Source organism: Marmota marmota, unplaced genomic scaffold (assembly GCF_001458135.2).
Source record: "Marmota marmota marmota unplaced genomic scaffold, marMar, whole genome shotgun sequence".
Classification (NCBI taxonomy): domain Eukaryota; kingdom Metazoa; phylum Chordata; class Mammalia; order Rodentia; family Sciuridae; genus Marmota; species Marmota marmota.
The window spans coordinates 17458165-17474004 of NW_026000222.1; the positions used below are offsets into that span (position 1 = coordinate 17458165).

At 47.0% G+C, this 15840-nt stretch overlaps 1 protein-coding gene across 1 annotated transcript; it reads right to left on the minus strand.

Moving 5' to 3' along the window:
• Positions 1-584: 584 nt before the first annotated feature.
• Ces4a (carboxylesterase 4A) lies at positions 585-13570 on the minus strand. The gene is made up of 13 exons (XM_015496339.2): positions 13441-13570; positions 9426-9627; positions 6062-6203; positions 5739-5872; positions 5303-5456; positions 3828-3932; positions 3645-3749; positions 3485-3523; positions 2747-2887; positions 2190-2270; positions 1660-1813; positions 848-979; positions 585-661 (listed from the first exon to the last, which is right to left on the minus strand). The coding sequence occupies exons 1-13, from the start codon at positions 13496-13498 to the stop codon at positions 585-587; spliced, it is 1524 nt and encodes a 507-aa protein (XP_015351825.1). The 5' UTR covers positions 13499-13570.
• Positions 13571-15840: the final 2270 nt, after the last annotated feature.

Genomic DNA, 15840 nt, shown 5'->3' on the forward strand with positions numbered 1-15840 from the left:
CTTTCATGCAGTCTATGGGTATGGGACTTTATTCTGGGGGCACCTGGGAGCCGCAAAGGGTTTTAAGGAGGTCAAATGATATTTCAGGCAGACCCGTCTAGTATCATGGTAGGCGCTGGAGAATGTGGAGATATAAAAATAGTCAGGAGGCAGCCAAAGCTCAGTATAGTTGTCACCTCCAACTGAAGCTTCCTCTGCCCACCCAGGTTGGATCAGACATCTCCTCGATATTCTCAAAGTGCCTACTGTTCCACCTGGTACAGCTGTCATTGTGCCTGATTTTTGTTTTTATATAGTGAACTATAGGAGCATGGGTTGCACATCTGTGACATCCTTGAATTCCAGCTCCCCAGTACAGGGGATGGGTACACAAAGAGAGTGAGTGTAGAATGTCTGTCATGTGACAGAGAGGATCACATCCTGTAGACATTTAGGATCTTGTGACTGACTGGGAAACGTTGAGGGGGAAGGGGCACCCTGGTCCAGCTGATTGTGCAGTTCTTTTGGGACATGCAGGGGCAAATACCCAAAGCAGCCAGCCTTCAGGTCTAGCACGACCCAGATGAGTCAGGGGATCAAACTACTCACCCAGTGCGGGCAAAGTTGGCCCAATATTTCATCATCCGGAGGCTGAGTGCCTTCTCTCCATCTGTGAATGAGCCTGGAGGCAGAAGGGGATGTGGTATTTGGGACAGAGCTGGGGTGCCAACCTTCAGCTATGCACAAGACTTTCATTTGGGAAAGCATCCCATAAGAGGAACTGGCTAGCTCCCTGTGGCCAGCTGTTGGAGGGGCAGATCTGCATAAACACCTGGGGGGAATAAATACCGAGGCAGGGATTTAGCACCTTTGGAGAATGGGCTCCCAAAGATGAAGCGGATCTCGTCCCCGTGGTCTGCCCCATCATTGCGAGGTTTGACAATTACGCCTGAGGGAGCGTGGTGCTCAAACTCGTACAGGTAAACAGGGAAGCCAGCATCTGTGAATGAGGACACCAGAGAGGGCTGCAGGAAAAGCCCAGCCTGGGATTCCCATCCACCCCATGTATCCCACCCACTGTATCAAGAAGGAGAAAGAGCTTCAGCTTCAGAATCAAGAGAGCATATTTGAATCCTGTCTGCACTACCTGTTAGCTGTAACACCCTGGGCAAGCCTCTCAACCTCTCTGAGCTGCAACTGCTCATCTGCAGAATGGGGACAATAAAATTGAATTCACAGGATTATGGCAAAGATCATGGAAGCCTTCCTCTTTCCTTTTCTGAACTTCCCATTCTTTCCAGGCATTTAAGGATCTTCGGTGACTATCTGTCTTCCATCCCTACCTTTGACCTCTCGCTCACATATGCCTAAGCTCCATTCAACTTAGGCAGGACTGTCAAGTTGCTCCTAAGCTTGTCCTCTCAGCCAGGAAGACTTCCTAGACACACTAGCTTTCTACTTAGGGCTGGGTGAGTCCTTGCTCTGGGAACAAGGAAGGGAACAACCCTTCCTGTCGTACAGTTGATAGCTCTCTGCCTTCTCTGTGGCATCTTAGAGTCCTACACCAGCCAGAAGTACAGAGAGAGTAGGTGAGCAGTTGTTGAACTCAATTGGAAAGTAGTGTAGTTGGAAAATGGAGGGGAACAGTGTGGTCACTCTTGGGGACACCTCCTCCCATACCTCGGTAGTAGCGGGCTGCTTGCAGCGTGGTGTACACAAAGGTGGCATCTCCAGCTAGGTCCATCACATGGTTTCGGAACACCTTCCAGTCATGCTTAGGGGTGTCGTTCAGGTACTCCTCCACCACAAGTGGTATCTGCTCCTTAGTGACATTCTGGGTGGGGAGGCCATACCCACCCTGAGGCCTGTTGTACCAGCTAGGCCATAAGTGGGCATACCAGTGACTTGGATCCAGCCTCAGCCCCCCAGGAGTTTTGGGATGGGGAGCTTCCCAGGAAGGCCTCCATCTTGGCTTGTTTTTACCCCTGTTTTTGCTGCATGAGAACTGCCTCCCACGACCCTGAGGATGCCCCAGGGACCTTGTCCATGGGCAACTATCTAATCCCATTCCAAACCCCTTTGGGCCCTCCAAGAAAGACCCTGACCCAGGCTGAAGGCTCTTAACAGAGAGCACCTACGAGGTAAGAAAGAATAAAAGAGGGGTGTCAGCTCTGTTCAAACTGAGCACCCCTGCCAGCTGGGCTCCTCACCAACAGGGTGCTGGTAATCCAGAGCAGCCTAGTGAGAACTTCTTTCTTCGATGAATACCGGTTTAGTGGGAATTTCATGATCTGCCCCCAAGACAGGGACCCAGGTGTGGGTTACGTCTGAGATCTTGCCCATCTTGAATGGAGAATTCTCAGACAGAGCACACAGCCCAGGAAAGGCCCATGATCCTGTCCTGCTCTGCTTTCTGTCACTTCTACCTGATCTAGAGCTGAAGTGGGGATAGGAGGGCCCATTCTGAGCCGGGGAATTGACCCAGATGTGGGAGAAAAGGAGAGACCCAGGACTTATAGTTGTCTGGGGGCTTAGGAATGGACATTATAATCCATCTAACCTATGACTTGAGTGAGGATTTAGGGCCCTCAAAACCTCTAAGAGGCCACAAGTCTTTCCCCTCTCCTCCATCATTCCTAGCCAGATCTCCCTGTGTAGGGAATACAGGAGGTTCCCAAATACTTGTATATCCCCAGAGAGGCTACTGGGATCTAACCTGGTGCTCAACACTTTCCAAGAAGCATCCTCTGCTACCCCACTCACTTACATAAGGCAAGAGCCAACTGAACTCCAGATTGTTGACACCTAGAAGATAGGGTACAGGTGAAACCTGTCCCTGGGTCAGAAGCACCACAGGGTCATCTGGGAACACCACACCGTCCACCACAGGGCTCAGGAACCATATAATCTGCAAAGCCAGGGTGTTTCCAGCCAGTGATCTCACATGTCTTCCCAGGGTTGCTCTGACCTTGGGTGCCCAGCTCAGCAGATCCTCCTCCAGGGGTTTCTCTAGCCTAGGCTCTTTGGGAAAAAACTGGGAATGGCCATGGTGACCTCTAGGAAGGTGGGTGTGAGAAGGGAACAGGACAGACAGAACCACGCTACTCAGACTTGTGATGCTTTCCCCAGATGTCCACATTGCTCACTCCCTCATCTCTTGAAAATCTTTGCAAAATGTCACTTCATTGACATAGGCCTGCAGTATTGTTTCTTTGCCTTTTGGTTATGATCAAGTGCAATGAGGCCTACACTATCTATTGTATTTAAAATTCTATCACTCCCACCATGCCTGACCCCCTTGCCCTCTCCACTTGTGGCCAATTGATTATTACCTTCTAAGGAGATGAATAATTTATTAATTTATAGGGTTTATTGTCTCTCCCCACTGAACATCAGTTCCACTAAGGGAGGGATCTTGACTTCAAGAGTTCCTTGAGTATCCTGAGTGCCTGGAACACCATAGGTGCTCAATAAATACTCAAGTTGCAGAAAGTGGCCTGCTTACCTCTTGAGGTTGTTTCTGGAAGTTCATGTGGAAAAAATTCTATGGGGGGAGATGAGGGGATCAGAGTTAAAGAAATCTCCTCAATGTGCTCTTGAAATAGATTCCCTGGTGACTATAACTTGCAGGCAGCCAGATCAGGCAGCTAGAATGCTTTACCTACCATCTTCCTGGACACACGCATCATCTGGGCCCCTGATAGAGACCTTAGACACTCTATTATGATCCTTGTGCTGTTGTGGTTGCAGCCAGCCAGGTGAGAAACCTCCTGTAGAGAGAAGCATGGGTGCTCAGGGATGTCCCATTCTGCCCAATTACCAAGCCCTGAGGGAAGAGAGATACCCACCTTGGCCACCTTCAATGGGTCACGAGTGATGAAGACTTTGAATAGCACAGTGCCACTCTGGGAAATGGCCCGATGAAAGAGACCCTCGGCTAGGGGTGACAACATCTGTAGAGGTGAGGAGCAGGGCATCCATGAGATGCACAAGTAAGGCCACTTAGGCTGTTTTGGGTGCCTATCTGGCCCTTGCTGAGTAGCCCAAAAGGGCTCAAGGAGGACAAGCAGCTGAGATGGAGCCAGGAATCCTGGGCTGGATTCACAGACCTAAAGCCAATGCCTTCTTGCCTCTGGTTTGTGCAGAAGGAATCTGAGATTGCAGGAAAGGATCTGCTAGTGTAGGTAAAGAGTCTTTCTCTGCTATAGGATTAGAAATGAGGGTAAAGGAGAGACCCTATGGTTCCTACAGTCCCAGTTACCTGTGTTGATAGCTCTTAGTGTCTTTCCATTGCCCCAGTCTGGAGAACAACCACATTTCTGGCTTCCTATCCTGTCCTCAGAATTCATATGCCCCACACCTGCTGCATCCAAACTCCAGCTGACTATCATCGCACCCACACTATCCATACAGCAATAGGGACCTTCCCTATTTCCTCTGCTTATCCCCAAGTCCTAGTTAAGTCCTGTCTATGTGACAGTGTGCCTCACTCTGCCACCACCCTTTACTCTCCATCCTTCCTGCCCACCTCCATTATCTCGTTGGTCTTCCAAGTGTTTTCCCACTTCTAATTCAGTCCCATACAGCAGACTGAGCTGCCTCTAAATCCACATCTAAATCCAACTCTGTCCCTGCTCTCCAGTGCACTTTGCATAAAGTTGCTTCATTTCTCTAGGCCTCAGTTTCTTTATATGCAGAATAAGGACAACAATACTTTTCTTTTGGAACTATTAATGGACTCAAATGAAGGAATATATGTAAGCTGCTTAGAAGAGTCCCTGGCACACAGAAAGTGCTCAGGTGTTTGAGTATTATTATTACAGTGGTGACCTGCAAGGCCCTACATGATCCCTGCTCATTTCACAGAATTGTGTGCTTCCAGGCACACCCCAGGTCAGCAGACCCCAGAGTCAGGGTCAAAGTTGGTTCTCCAACCCAGGCCCTAACTTCCAGGCCTGGTTTGTGACTCTAGCTCTGCTCAGAGGGCAGATAGTGGACTCTGCTCAGGGAATACAGTGCTGGGAGAAAGTAGGTAGGCAGGAAGTGCTGGGTATCAGCACTGGATTCACTGAGAGTCTCAAGTCTCAACATTCCCTTCTGTGGGACTTGGTTTTGTCATCAGTGCTATCCCTGAACAGAGCAGACACCCTTTGCTAAGAGGGGTGGTACCTTTGACAAGAGTGGTATCCTTGGAAGCAGTGAAGGCAGATCTGGAAACAAGTATGTTCATGTACATGCAGATCTGTGCACGTGCCAGTGGAAGTTACAATTATGGAACCTGGGAGCCTGTGTTTGTGCTGGTTCATTAGGACATCATGCTCACCAGTCCTGAAATGCACATGGCCCCCGACGACTGCCCGAACAAGGTCACGCTGTTTGGGTCTCCACCAAAGGCCTCAATGTTCTCCTGAACCCAGCGTAGAGCCTCAATCTGATCCAGCAGCGCCCAGTTGCCTCGGGCCTGGTTGTCACTGGTGCTGGGCCGCCAGGGGTTCACGATCAGGGACCCAAATTTCGAAGGTCAGGATGCAGAGGGCTTCCACCTGAACCCCACCCTGCTTTCTTTCCCCACTGAGACCTAATTCTGCAACCACACCTGCTTCCATAGAGGAAGGATCACCCCTTTGAGACAGTATGGAGCTATGCCCCTTTCAGCAAATATTAGGCACTATCCTCGCCACCATCTTTGGTGGTCCCGTCCACAGGCCACGCCCTTCCCCTTCCACTAGTCTCTGCCTTCTCTGCCTGGAGCAGCTCACCTTAGGAAGCCCAGGATGCCCAGCCTGTGCTGCAGAAACACCAGCACCACTTTCTCACGGGCTGCTAATTCAGAGCCCTCGTAATTGGAAGCCGAGCCAACAAGGAAGGCGCCTCCTGGGAACCAGACCATCACCTGGGCGAGGAAGGCCAAGGCCTGAGCCGGGTATCAGCACTGGATTCACTGAGTGTCTCAAGTCTCAACACTGCCTTCTGTGGGACTTGGTTTTGTCCCACAAAACAAGTCAGAGTGGGACCGTGGGTAACAAAGTGGGACTGTGGGTAGCAGAGTGGGACCGTGGGTAGCAGAGTACCGAGTGCTCACCGGCAGTAGAGGGTCCCCATGTGCGTGAACTGGGGCGTACACGTTCAGGTACAGGCAATCCTCGCTGAAGCGCAGCCACTTGTATTGTTTCCCCGTGTTTAAGTACATGGAAGTTATCTGTCCCCAGGACTCCTGAAGGCACCTGCGGGTACAATGTTTCCAACCAGTGTCTGCAGTGAGGGGATAGAACCAAAACAAGAATCCAGGCAACTACTGTGTGTGTGTGTGTTTGTGTGTGTGTGTGTCTGTGTCTGCGTGTGTCCCTGGAGGCCTCCACTAGTCTTGGGGTACAGGCCTGGGAGATAGGTGGGTTACTCCAGGGCCCATCCTTCTCCATTGCATCTTGGGATGGAAGTGACTCCTTGCTCCTGATGGAGATTGCTGGTGTTGTGGAGAGAGAAACTTGGTGTCTGTTTTTCAACCCCCACTCCCCCTCAGTTTCCCATCTGCATCCCAAACAGTTTTAGAATATACCCTGTCCCCTCCATCCCCTGGAAGTTGCATTGGCGAGGCTATCAAATCTCTGGTCTGGACATTGCCCCAGTCTCTTATGCTTTTCCACCTTGTCCTCTACACTCTAGCCAGAAAGGTTGACAAAATCCACAAGTCTGACCATGTCACTTCCCTTCTTCAAACTTCCCTGGCTACCCACTGCCCTCAGATGAAGTTTGAGCAAACTGACCCTGGCCCTCCTTCCCATTCAGTCACCTTCTTCCCAGCCACCCTTGGCTCCAGATACATATGGCCACTTGCCTGCCTCCCAACTTCAAGCCCTGGTGCCTCTTCCCCCTCAGCCAAGTGTCTCCTGCCCTGCCCACCAAACCTCTAATCATGTTTAAGGCCAGCTCTTGTCCCAGCCCTGTGGTACTTGTTGGAGTTATTTCCATTGGTTGTTTTTCTCCCCAAGTGACCAAGTACTCTCTGAGGGCAGGGACAGTAGTGGATTTATCTGAGTTCTGACACCCAGCCCAATGTCCTGCATTGTGTGGCTATTTGAAGAGTGTGGATGTCTGGCTGCTTCAACTTTTCTGCCTTCTGGTCAAACCCTAGGGTTTCTATTCTTGTTAGGGTGGAGCTGGACCTATTTGATTGAGTTCAGGAAACCCAGTCTGCCTACTCCTTCTCTTCCTCCTATCCTGTCCCTAGAGCATTGCTGTCCCCTTTCATCTGTCCTTCCAAACAATACTTCCACCTGGCTTATCTAAACCTATCATTTCCCATTCACCTTCCCCAGCAACTATTTTAGCTTCCCCACCCCCCACCCCCAGGTTGAATTTTTCAATGGTTTCTCCCTTGACCCCAGCCCCACTCAGATTCTCTAAAGTCCTCAGCAGGTAATATATCTCTATCACTTTAGAATGTCTTTGCTCTTCCTTGCTTGACTCCTCAGGTAGCAGCTAATGTCGGTGTCCAACGACCACACCCAGCCTCTCACCAGGAAAGTTGGGGCTTTCTAGCCAAGAACTGGGTTAGGAACAGCAGAGGCTTCTGTTCCCATCCTACCACCAAAGCCACTCCCAACATGGTCCCCAAAGACCTCTATCTTGCTAAATGCCTGCTGTTGTCTTACTGGGCCTGGCATCCTTCAGTGTGGTTGACCATGCTCCCCCCCCCCCCATTCTTTAACAGTGTTTCATCTTTGTAATACCTCACTCCCCTGATTTTCCTGCTACCTCCTTGGTGGTTCCTCGTCTTCTCCCAGATCTCAGCATTAGAGTGCCTAGGCCTCAACCCTCAGTTCTCTCTCTCTCTCTTTTTTTTTTTCCTGACTGTTCTTTACCAAATTGTCCTCATCTAGGCCCAGGGCTTTATTCTATTGAAACACTCCTGCCATTTTCATGCTGATGATCAGTTTGCCTCTGGCCCCCTTCATCCAACCACCTATTCCATATCTCCACGTGGACATCTATCTGCATGCCAGACTTAACGTGTCCCAAATGAACTTGTGTTTTCCCACTCCTACTCTTCCCCCACTCTTCCCCATTTGGGGAAATGGTACTCCTATTCCCTTGGCTGCTCTGGCTAGAAACTAGTTATTATCCATGGCTTCTCTTCTTTCCTTGTGAGTCATAACCAATTTTCTGGTAAATCCCATCAATTTTACCTTTAAAATGAATGTGGAATCTGACCATTTTCTATCACCTTGGCTGTAACTACACTGGTAGAAACCCCTATGTCTGCAACAGCCTCCTAGAGAGGCTGCTCTTCCTTAACCCACACCCTACAGGTTGTTTCTAAGCAATCCACAGACTCTTACATATGACACTCTGTTTCAAACAGCCCTTGTTCAAACAGCTTATGGCCAGTGTTCCAACAATGGATGCCTAGATATCTAGGCAATAGACACCCTAATCTCTAAGCCCCAGTCCTCAGGATTCTAGCAATGGTCATTCCATGTTCTGTCCCCTGATGCTCAGGGCTCCAAATGTTTCAGAATGTTTATTAGAAAACATGTTTGTGAACATTGTTAGAATGCCAATGTTCACACTTTGACAGCCAGTGTTGACACAATTAATATCCCAGTATTCTAGTAATAGTGATAATGTTTTTGTTTTGTTGTGCTGGGAATGGAACTCAGGGCCTCTTGCATGCTACAACCTCTGCCCCACATTGGTTGGTTGGTCCTGTTCTAGCAGTGGAACCTCTTCTTAACAACCAGTCACCCAGGGTGGGATTTGTAGCTTTTTTATAGTAACTGACATCCAAGTTCTCATAACAGACATTTTTCTAAACTTGTGCTTTGACCAGCTGATGCTGAACATTGTTAATGAATGCCATAGAATATTCTGGGCAATAGATTTCTCAATGCTCTGAATAAACAATAAACAATAAATACACTTGTTCTGAATAAACCTCCAAGTCCATTGCTTCAAAGGGCAGTTATTGTTCCAATCTTGCTTTGTGACTCCTCAGGCCTTGAGCCCTGCAGGAGGTGGCCACAAGACCCAGGGACTGAAATTGAGCCTGTGCATTCCCCATCTTGAAGCTCCCTCTGCAGGCAAGGACAGGTAGTGCCATGTGGGTTTGTCTTGGATATCAAGCTCCAGAGGAGAGAACTCAGGGCTGTGCTGTGAGTGAGCACACAGCTCCTCAGACATATTTAGAAAACCCTAGCTTCCCAGCAGGCCCTAGGATACAGTGAGGGACCACCTCCTCCTTGCCTGGAGCTCTCCTGTGAGAAACCTAGAATAGAATTATCAGTGCCTTAAATCCCATTTGGACCTGTCAACATATTACACAGGTTTGGAAACCGAGGCCTAGAATGGGCCCAGGCCTGCCTGTGGTCTCAGTGAATTGTTCAAAGCCTGACCCACCACCCTCCTCAGGCTCTGCCCACCTCCCAGCTGACAGTCCTTGGGCTTACGCAGGTGGGTAGTTAGTGGCATCTTTGATTCCTTTCCAGGGCTTCGGGGGCTGTGGAGGAGCAAACCTACGGGAACCCACAGGAGGTCTGGAGAAGGGGACTCCGAGGAAGACATGGAGGGACGTCTTCCCCACAAGTATCTGCTTTCCTTGGAGGGTCCCATATTTGGTGACCACTAGAGGCTTCTTGGTGTACAAGGCACCTGGGAAGAGAAGGGAGAAGGGTCATCCCAGCTTGGCCACTCTCAACCACAGATGGAACCCTGGCCCCTCTGCCATGGGAACCGGCTACTGCCTTTCATTTCAATAAAAAAGTCTGAAGCTTTTTTTTTTCTTTTTTTCTTTTTGGTACTGAGGATTGAATCCGGGGGTGCTCTACCACTGAGCCAAATCCCCAGCCCCCACTTTCCCTTCTTTTCCTTTCCCTTTCTGTGTCCTCCCCCTCCCTGTCTCTGTCTCTGTCTCTCTCTTGTTTCTTTACTTCTTCCCCACTTTCTTTCTTTGATAGGGTCTTGCTAAACTGTTGGGTCTGGCCTTGAATTTGTAATCCTTCTACTTTAGCCTCCTGAATTGCTGGGATTACAGTGATGTATTACTGCACCCAGCTAAGCTTGAAGCTATTCATAACAATTGTGTCAATGTTCACTTTCTTGTACTTCTCTCAGCATTTTTTTCCTCTCATTTAAAATTTCAAAGTCATGTTGGTAGTTACATAAAATTTCATGTTTTTTTTATATGTCTATTTCTCTTTGAATCATTTGATGTCAATAAATATGTCATTTACTTTAATTTCTGCTTATCTGCTATTAATATGGCAACATCTCTCTTTTTTAAAATATTTATTTTTTAGTTGTAGTTGTCAATACCTTTATTTTATTTACTTTTATGTGGTGCTGAGGATTGAACCCAGGGCCTCGCACATGCCAGGTGAGCGCTCTACCACTGAGCCACAACCCCAGCCACGGCAACGTCTCTTTTTTTGTTACTAATATTTGCCCGTCTTGTTTCAGGGAAAAATTTATATGTATATATATATGCATATACACACATACACACACACACATATATACACACACACAAACATACATATTCTCATTCATATGGAACCTTGAATCAATACTCATGTGTATGTCCAAATTTGTGCATACTAGGTATACAGGAGCACAGCTCATTCACAAAGAAACATGCAGAAATTCAATACGGCAGGTTTAGAGCAGAGCCCTGATGTGAGACACTTTCCATGACCTTGGACAAGTTACACATACTTTCGAGCTTCCATTACAACATCTGTATGCACATATGCACACAGGTATTCAAGCACAGTTATACATAGGTTGCAGTGTATCCAATCCACAACATACATATAACACATGTGCGCGTGCGCACACACACACACATACACACACACACACACACAAGCATGCTGGCACCATAGCCAGCTCTTGGAATAGATAGGAGAGAGACCAAGTTGAATCCAACTCTCTTTCTGCCTTTGGGTACTTTACTCTCTTCTAATCTCTCATCCTGCCCCACTCCTACTGCCAAGGGTTGGTTAGGCCTCACATCCCTTATTCTGCAAATCTGATGTAAGTAATTACTAAACCTTACGGTGTGACAGAATCATGTGGGGATTGTTGCAAAAATACAGATTCCTAGGCCATGCCCCACACTCTCTGAATGAGAATCTCAGGATTGCATCAGGAAATTAGATTTGCAAATATCTCCAGGAAATCTTGTTGCAATTGATTTTTGGATTGGTGTGATAGAGCACACTCTCACACTCCCAGCTGCAGGTGGCCAAACTATTCTTCCCTGCCCACGTCTCGAGGTCTCCCCATTTCTGATCTTACATAAGCAATATCTGGACACAAGGGAGTGACTGTAATGGTGGCACTTTGGACATGGAGGCAGGTCAGCAGGGCAAGGGCCCATCTCACCTCTTCTCTATGTGTGCCACCATTTACAGTTTCCAACACTCTTTCAAATAGGCTTCTCATTGGCCCTGGAAGAGCCTGGGGAGGTCTGAAAGCCCTGAAAAGGACAGTGACCAGTCTGTGGACTTGTGGGTCAGAGCCAGGAGGTCAGTTTTTGTCATATGACCTGGATTTTCCCTGAATTCAGGGGCCACTCATGATGGAATAGCTGATAGCTATGCTTTATGGATCCCTTCCTATAGCCCAACACTATATATCTCACCTCATTTCCCCAAAGCTTTAAAAGGCAAATTGTACTAAGCAGTTGCTGAAGTGGAGCAACTCGCCCAAGGTCACATAGAAAGATTTCACATCAGAGCTGTTCTCTAACCCGTGGTGTTTGTCCACTTCCCACCCCCTAACCATGGGGCTGAGTACTCTAACCTCCAAATAAGAGCTTCCATGGAGTGGCCCTGATCCCAGCTCTGCTACTCAGAGGTGACATGGAAGCACTTATGAAAACACTATCTACCTTATTGGAAGTCATGAATTGTGCTAACCAACACCTGGAGTTTCATCTGCCAGCTGAGAAATGAAAAAAATGATGGCATCTAGTTCTGATGAAGATACAGAGAAAAGGACATTCACCTACACTGTTTGCTGGTGAAGAATAAATTGATACAATGCATTGGGAAAATAATTTGGTAAAATATATAAAAAGTTCACATACTTTTAGTCAGTAATTTCATTTTTGGACCCCTGTGCTTTGAAAATAGTCAGAAATATTAAAACAGAGACTGTTCTGTTCCCCACCCCTACCATACTGGGGGTTGAATCCAGGAGCTTTCTACCTATGAGCGTCATCTTTTATCCTCCTCCTTTGTGAGAACTACTTTGAGAAGAAGTTCTCACTAAATTGCCCAGGCTGACTTTGAACTTGAGATCCTCCTACCTCAGTCTCATAAGTAGCTGGGATTACAGGCTGCTACACCATATCTGCATAACAAAGACTGCTCTGAACCCAGTGGACAATGGAAGGATCATTTATATCTGGGGATGAAGTAAAGTAAATATAACTGTAAACTCAAGGTATAAACTACCTTCTGATTTTTTTTTTTGTGTGTGTGTGTGTTGCTGGGAATTGACTCAAGGGACACTCTACCACTGAGCTACACCTCTGTCCTTTTTATTTTTTGTTTTGAGACAGGATCTCTCTAAGTCATCCAGAATAGCCTTGAACTTGCAATCCTTCTGCCTCAGCTTCCTGAGAAGCTTGGATTATGGGCATGTGCCACCATGCCTAGCTCAATAAGATTTTAAGTGAAAAAACAAAACAAAACAAAAGGGCAGCATATAAAATATACATGCTAATATCACAGCTATGTTAGAAATGTGCAACAAAAAGACAAAAGAAAAGGCAGCAAAATGCTTAAAGCAGTTTTAGCAAAGTTTCCTTCAAATTAAAACATATGCATTTATATAGACAAAACTAATTTATGACAGAAGTCAAACTGTTGTTCACTTTGAAGGTATTGATTGGGAATGGGTACATGGGATGTTGGGAATGTTCTAGATCTTGATCTGGATGGTGGTTATTTTATATGTAATATAATATTGTATAATTAAGATATGTGCACCTTGCTGTATATGTCTCATACCTAAATAAAGTTACCTAATATACCTAAATGCGCTATGTTTTTTTACACAGTAAAAAGCACAATAGTAATTTTAAAGAGAAAGACACTGGGGAGAATTGAGCAGGTCCATGTAGGGGAGAGGGAGGCAGAAGCAGGCCTCCTGCTTAGAAGAAGGAAGTAGGAAGGAGGGAAGGAGGGAAAGAAGAAAGGCCCTCCACTTGTCCAGGGGTAAGGAGGTGGTGGGGGAGGCAGGAGATGCCCTTCTCATTTTGTAGAGCAGTCTTAGGGCTCAGAGAAGCCAAAGGACTTGTTTAGACTTTCAACTGCTGGGTGGGTGGATTAGTGCCCTGAAACTCCGTCCTCCATCTGCTTAGACCTTGTCTAAGTGCCCCCGCCCCACTGTCCAGGAAAGGTTGAGCTGGGACCTGTCCTGGCGGACACTCTCAGGAAGGGTTGAGGGTCTTACCTAGGGCTGTCTGTACCACCAGGCACAGGGTGAGACTCAAACCCAGAATCCACCTCATGCTCCTGCCAGCTCCTGCCTCAGGCTGAAGTGATGGTAGGATAACAGCTGTGACTGCAGACTGCCAATGCCAGGAAGTCCCACTTATATCTTCCCTCAGACCCCATCTGTAGGTCCTGGGAAGGGAGGAGTTATGAGCAACTTCTGACCAGCCTACAGAATTATCTCTTCCTTGGGGTGACAGGTCACATTAGATGGTCTTGGCTCTTCAATAAACTGACCCACCTGCAATCCTTGTCCAGTTTGCTTATCTAAGCAAAGGTTTAAAGTTGGGCTTGGGCTAGTGTGAGTTAAACTTTGAGCACACAGTAGGTTCTAAGATTGGAGCAGATACCTGATCACTTGGCCCCTCAGCTTCCATGTTTCCTCTCTGAATTTAAGGGCCTCCCTGCTCCCTTCTCCTTTGTACAGGTACTCCCCTGCCCTGACTCTCTTTTCAAACCTAGAATGGCCAAGGGGCCTGGGAATAATGAACATGTTTCTCAGACCATTTTCTAGAAAATCTCATATGTTGATGAGGCTAGGAGACTTCATATCCACTGGGTCCTGTCCTGGGATGTCTTAGTTTGGAACATCAGTGTGTTCTCTTTATTATACCCTCACTGTTGGCAGAGCAGGTGTCTTCTTCCGATGGCGAGTGTACCAATGATTGACCTCTCGTAAAGTTGTTGAACAGTATGGAGCAAGAGCCCTGCAACTGGTATGTATCCTTTGACCGAGAAATTTGATCTGTGAGACTGTCCAAAATACACAAAAAATTGTGTTTACACAATGAGTGTCTTAAAGTCTTGTTGACAGCAGTCTTACTCCAACACATCTGGAGGGTATAGGTGAAGAAGGGGTGTTACAGCTACAGGATGTAACATGATACAGAGCTGGTAATAACATGCTTCACAAATTTCTACAGTAGCAGCCAGCTTGGTGTGGTGGTTCTGAGCCAGACTGCCTGAGTTTGAATCCCAGTGTCCTCACTTACTTAGCTGTGGGAACCAATCACTCAACTTCTCTGAATCTGTTTTCCTCAACTGAAAAATTAGCATAAGAATAGTATTGATCTCCTGGGCTTGTAATGAGAGTTTAGTGGGTATACAAAAATAAATCACTTTAAACTTCTGTGAGGTCTTTTTTTTTTTTTTTTTTAAAGAGAGAGAGAGAGAATATTAATATTTATTTTTTAGTTTTCGGCGGGCACAACATCTTTGTTTGTATGTGGTGCTGAGGATCGAACCCGGGCCGCACACATGCCAGGCAAGCGCACTACCGCTTGAGCCACATCCCCAGCCCCATTCTGTGGGGTCTATTGCCTTAGTTGTTGTCAATTGTACAGTTGTCCCTTGATGTCCCTGAGGGATGGGTTCAGGACCTCTGAGGATAGTAGAACATCCAAGGATGTTCCAGTTTTATATAATATGGTATAGTATTTGCATAAAACCTATGCACATACTCCAACATACTTTAAATCCTCCCAACATTCTTTAAATCATGGCTAGATCAGCTATAATATCTAATACAATGCAAATGCTATGCAAATAGTTGTCAGATTGTATTGTTTAGGGAGTAATGACAAGAAAAAAGTATGTATCTGTGTAGTACAGACATAATTTTTTAAAGAATATTTTTAATGTACCTTCGGTTGATTCTCTGGATTTGGAACTGGAGGATATGGAGGGCCACGAGAAAAAGCTGATGTTGTTCAATAATCTGAAAAAAGTAGAATCTGAAATTGTGTGTTGGATAGGACCAGCTTGGCCATGGAAAGTACTTACCGAAATATTTCAGAGATGTCTAAAAACAATAGACAAGCAGAATTGGTGCCAAAATGGAATCTGTGGTTGGCCTTTTGCTGATGGGACAACAGTGACCTTGATATTCTTTTATTCTTGAAAAACATTATTTCTATATTTAAACATTTTTCATTAATGAACATGGGTGGGGAGGTTCGCAGTCAGGGTGGGAGGTAAGGAGGTAGAAATGAGAGGATAGGGAGGGTAGGCCCAGGCAATTAGGGCCAACCAGTAGCTCCATCTGGCCTGGACCACATCCTACTCTGTTCACTACTTTCCTCTCTTGACTGCCTCATTCTGCTGGGTTCCCTGTGGGCTGTGGCCACATTACTAGGAGTATGGAACTCAGGCTACAGGAGGTGAGGGGGGTTTCTTTCTTCTGTTGCCCAGGCTCTCGACAAAGTTAGCTTAGCTGTATGCACCAAGCCCCATGGAGAATGTGACTCAAAGCACAGGACAAACAATGGAGTGGACAGGGGAAGGGAGTAGTAGAGAAGGCAGACAAGATTGTGAGTCCTCCTGCCAGGCCTGGGGGCCAGTCACACAATGACTCCCCGTT

What these genes read in the sequence shown, in the direction of transcription:
- Ces4a (XM_015496339.2), bottom strand. Translation starts at nt 13,498, where the DNA reads ATGAGGTGGATTCTGGGTTTGAGTCTCACCCTGTGCCTGGTGGTACAG. An exon ending in ACCCATTGAAGGTGGCCAAG is followed by an intron (nt 3,750 to 3,827) that starts GTGGGTATCTCT and finishes TTCTCTCTACAG; the next exon opens with GAGGTTTCTCACCTGGCTGG. An exon ending in TGGGAGCCCATTCTCCAAAG is followed by an intron (nt 662 to 847) that starts GTGCTAAATCCC and finishes TTCTGCCTCCAG; the next exon opens with GCTCATTCACAGATGGAGAG.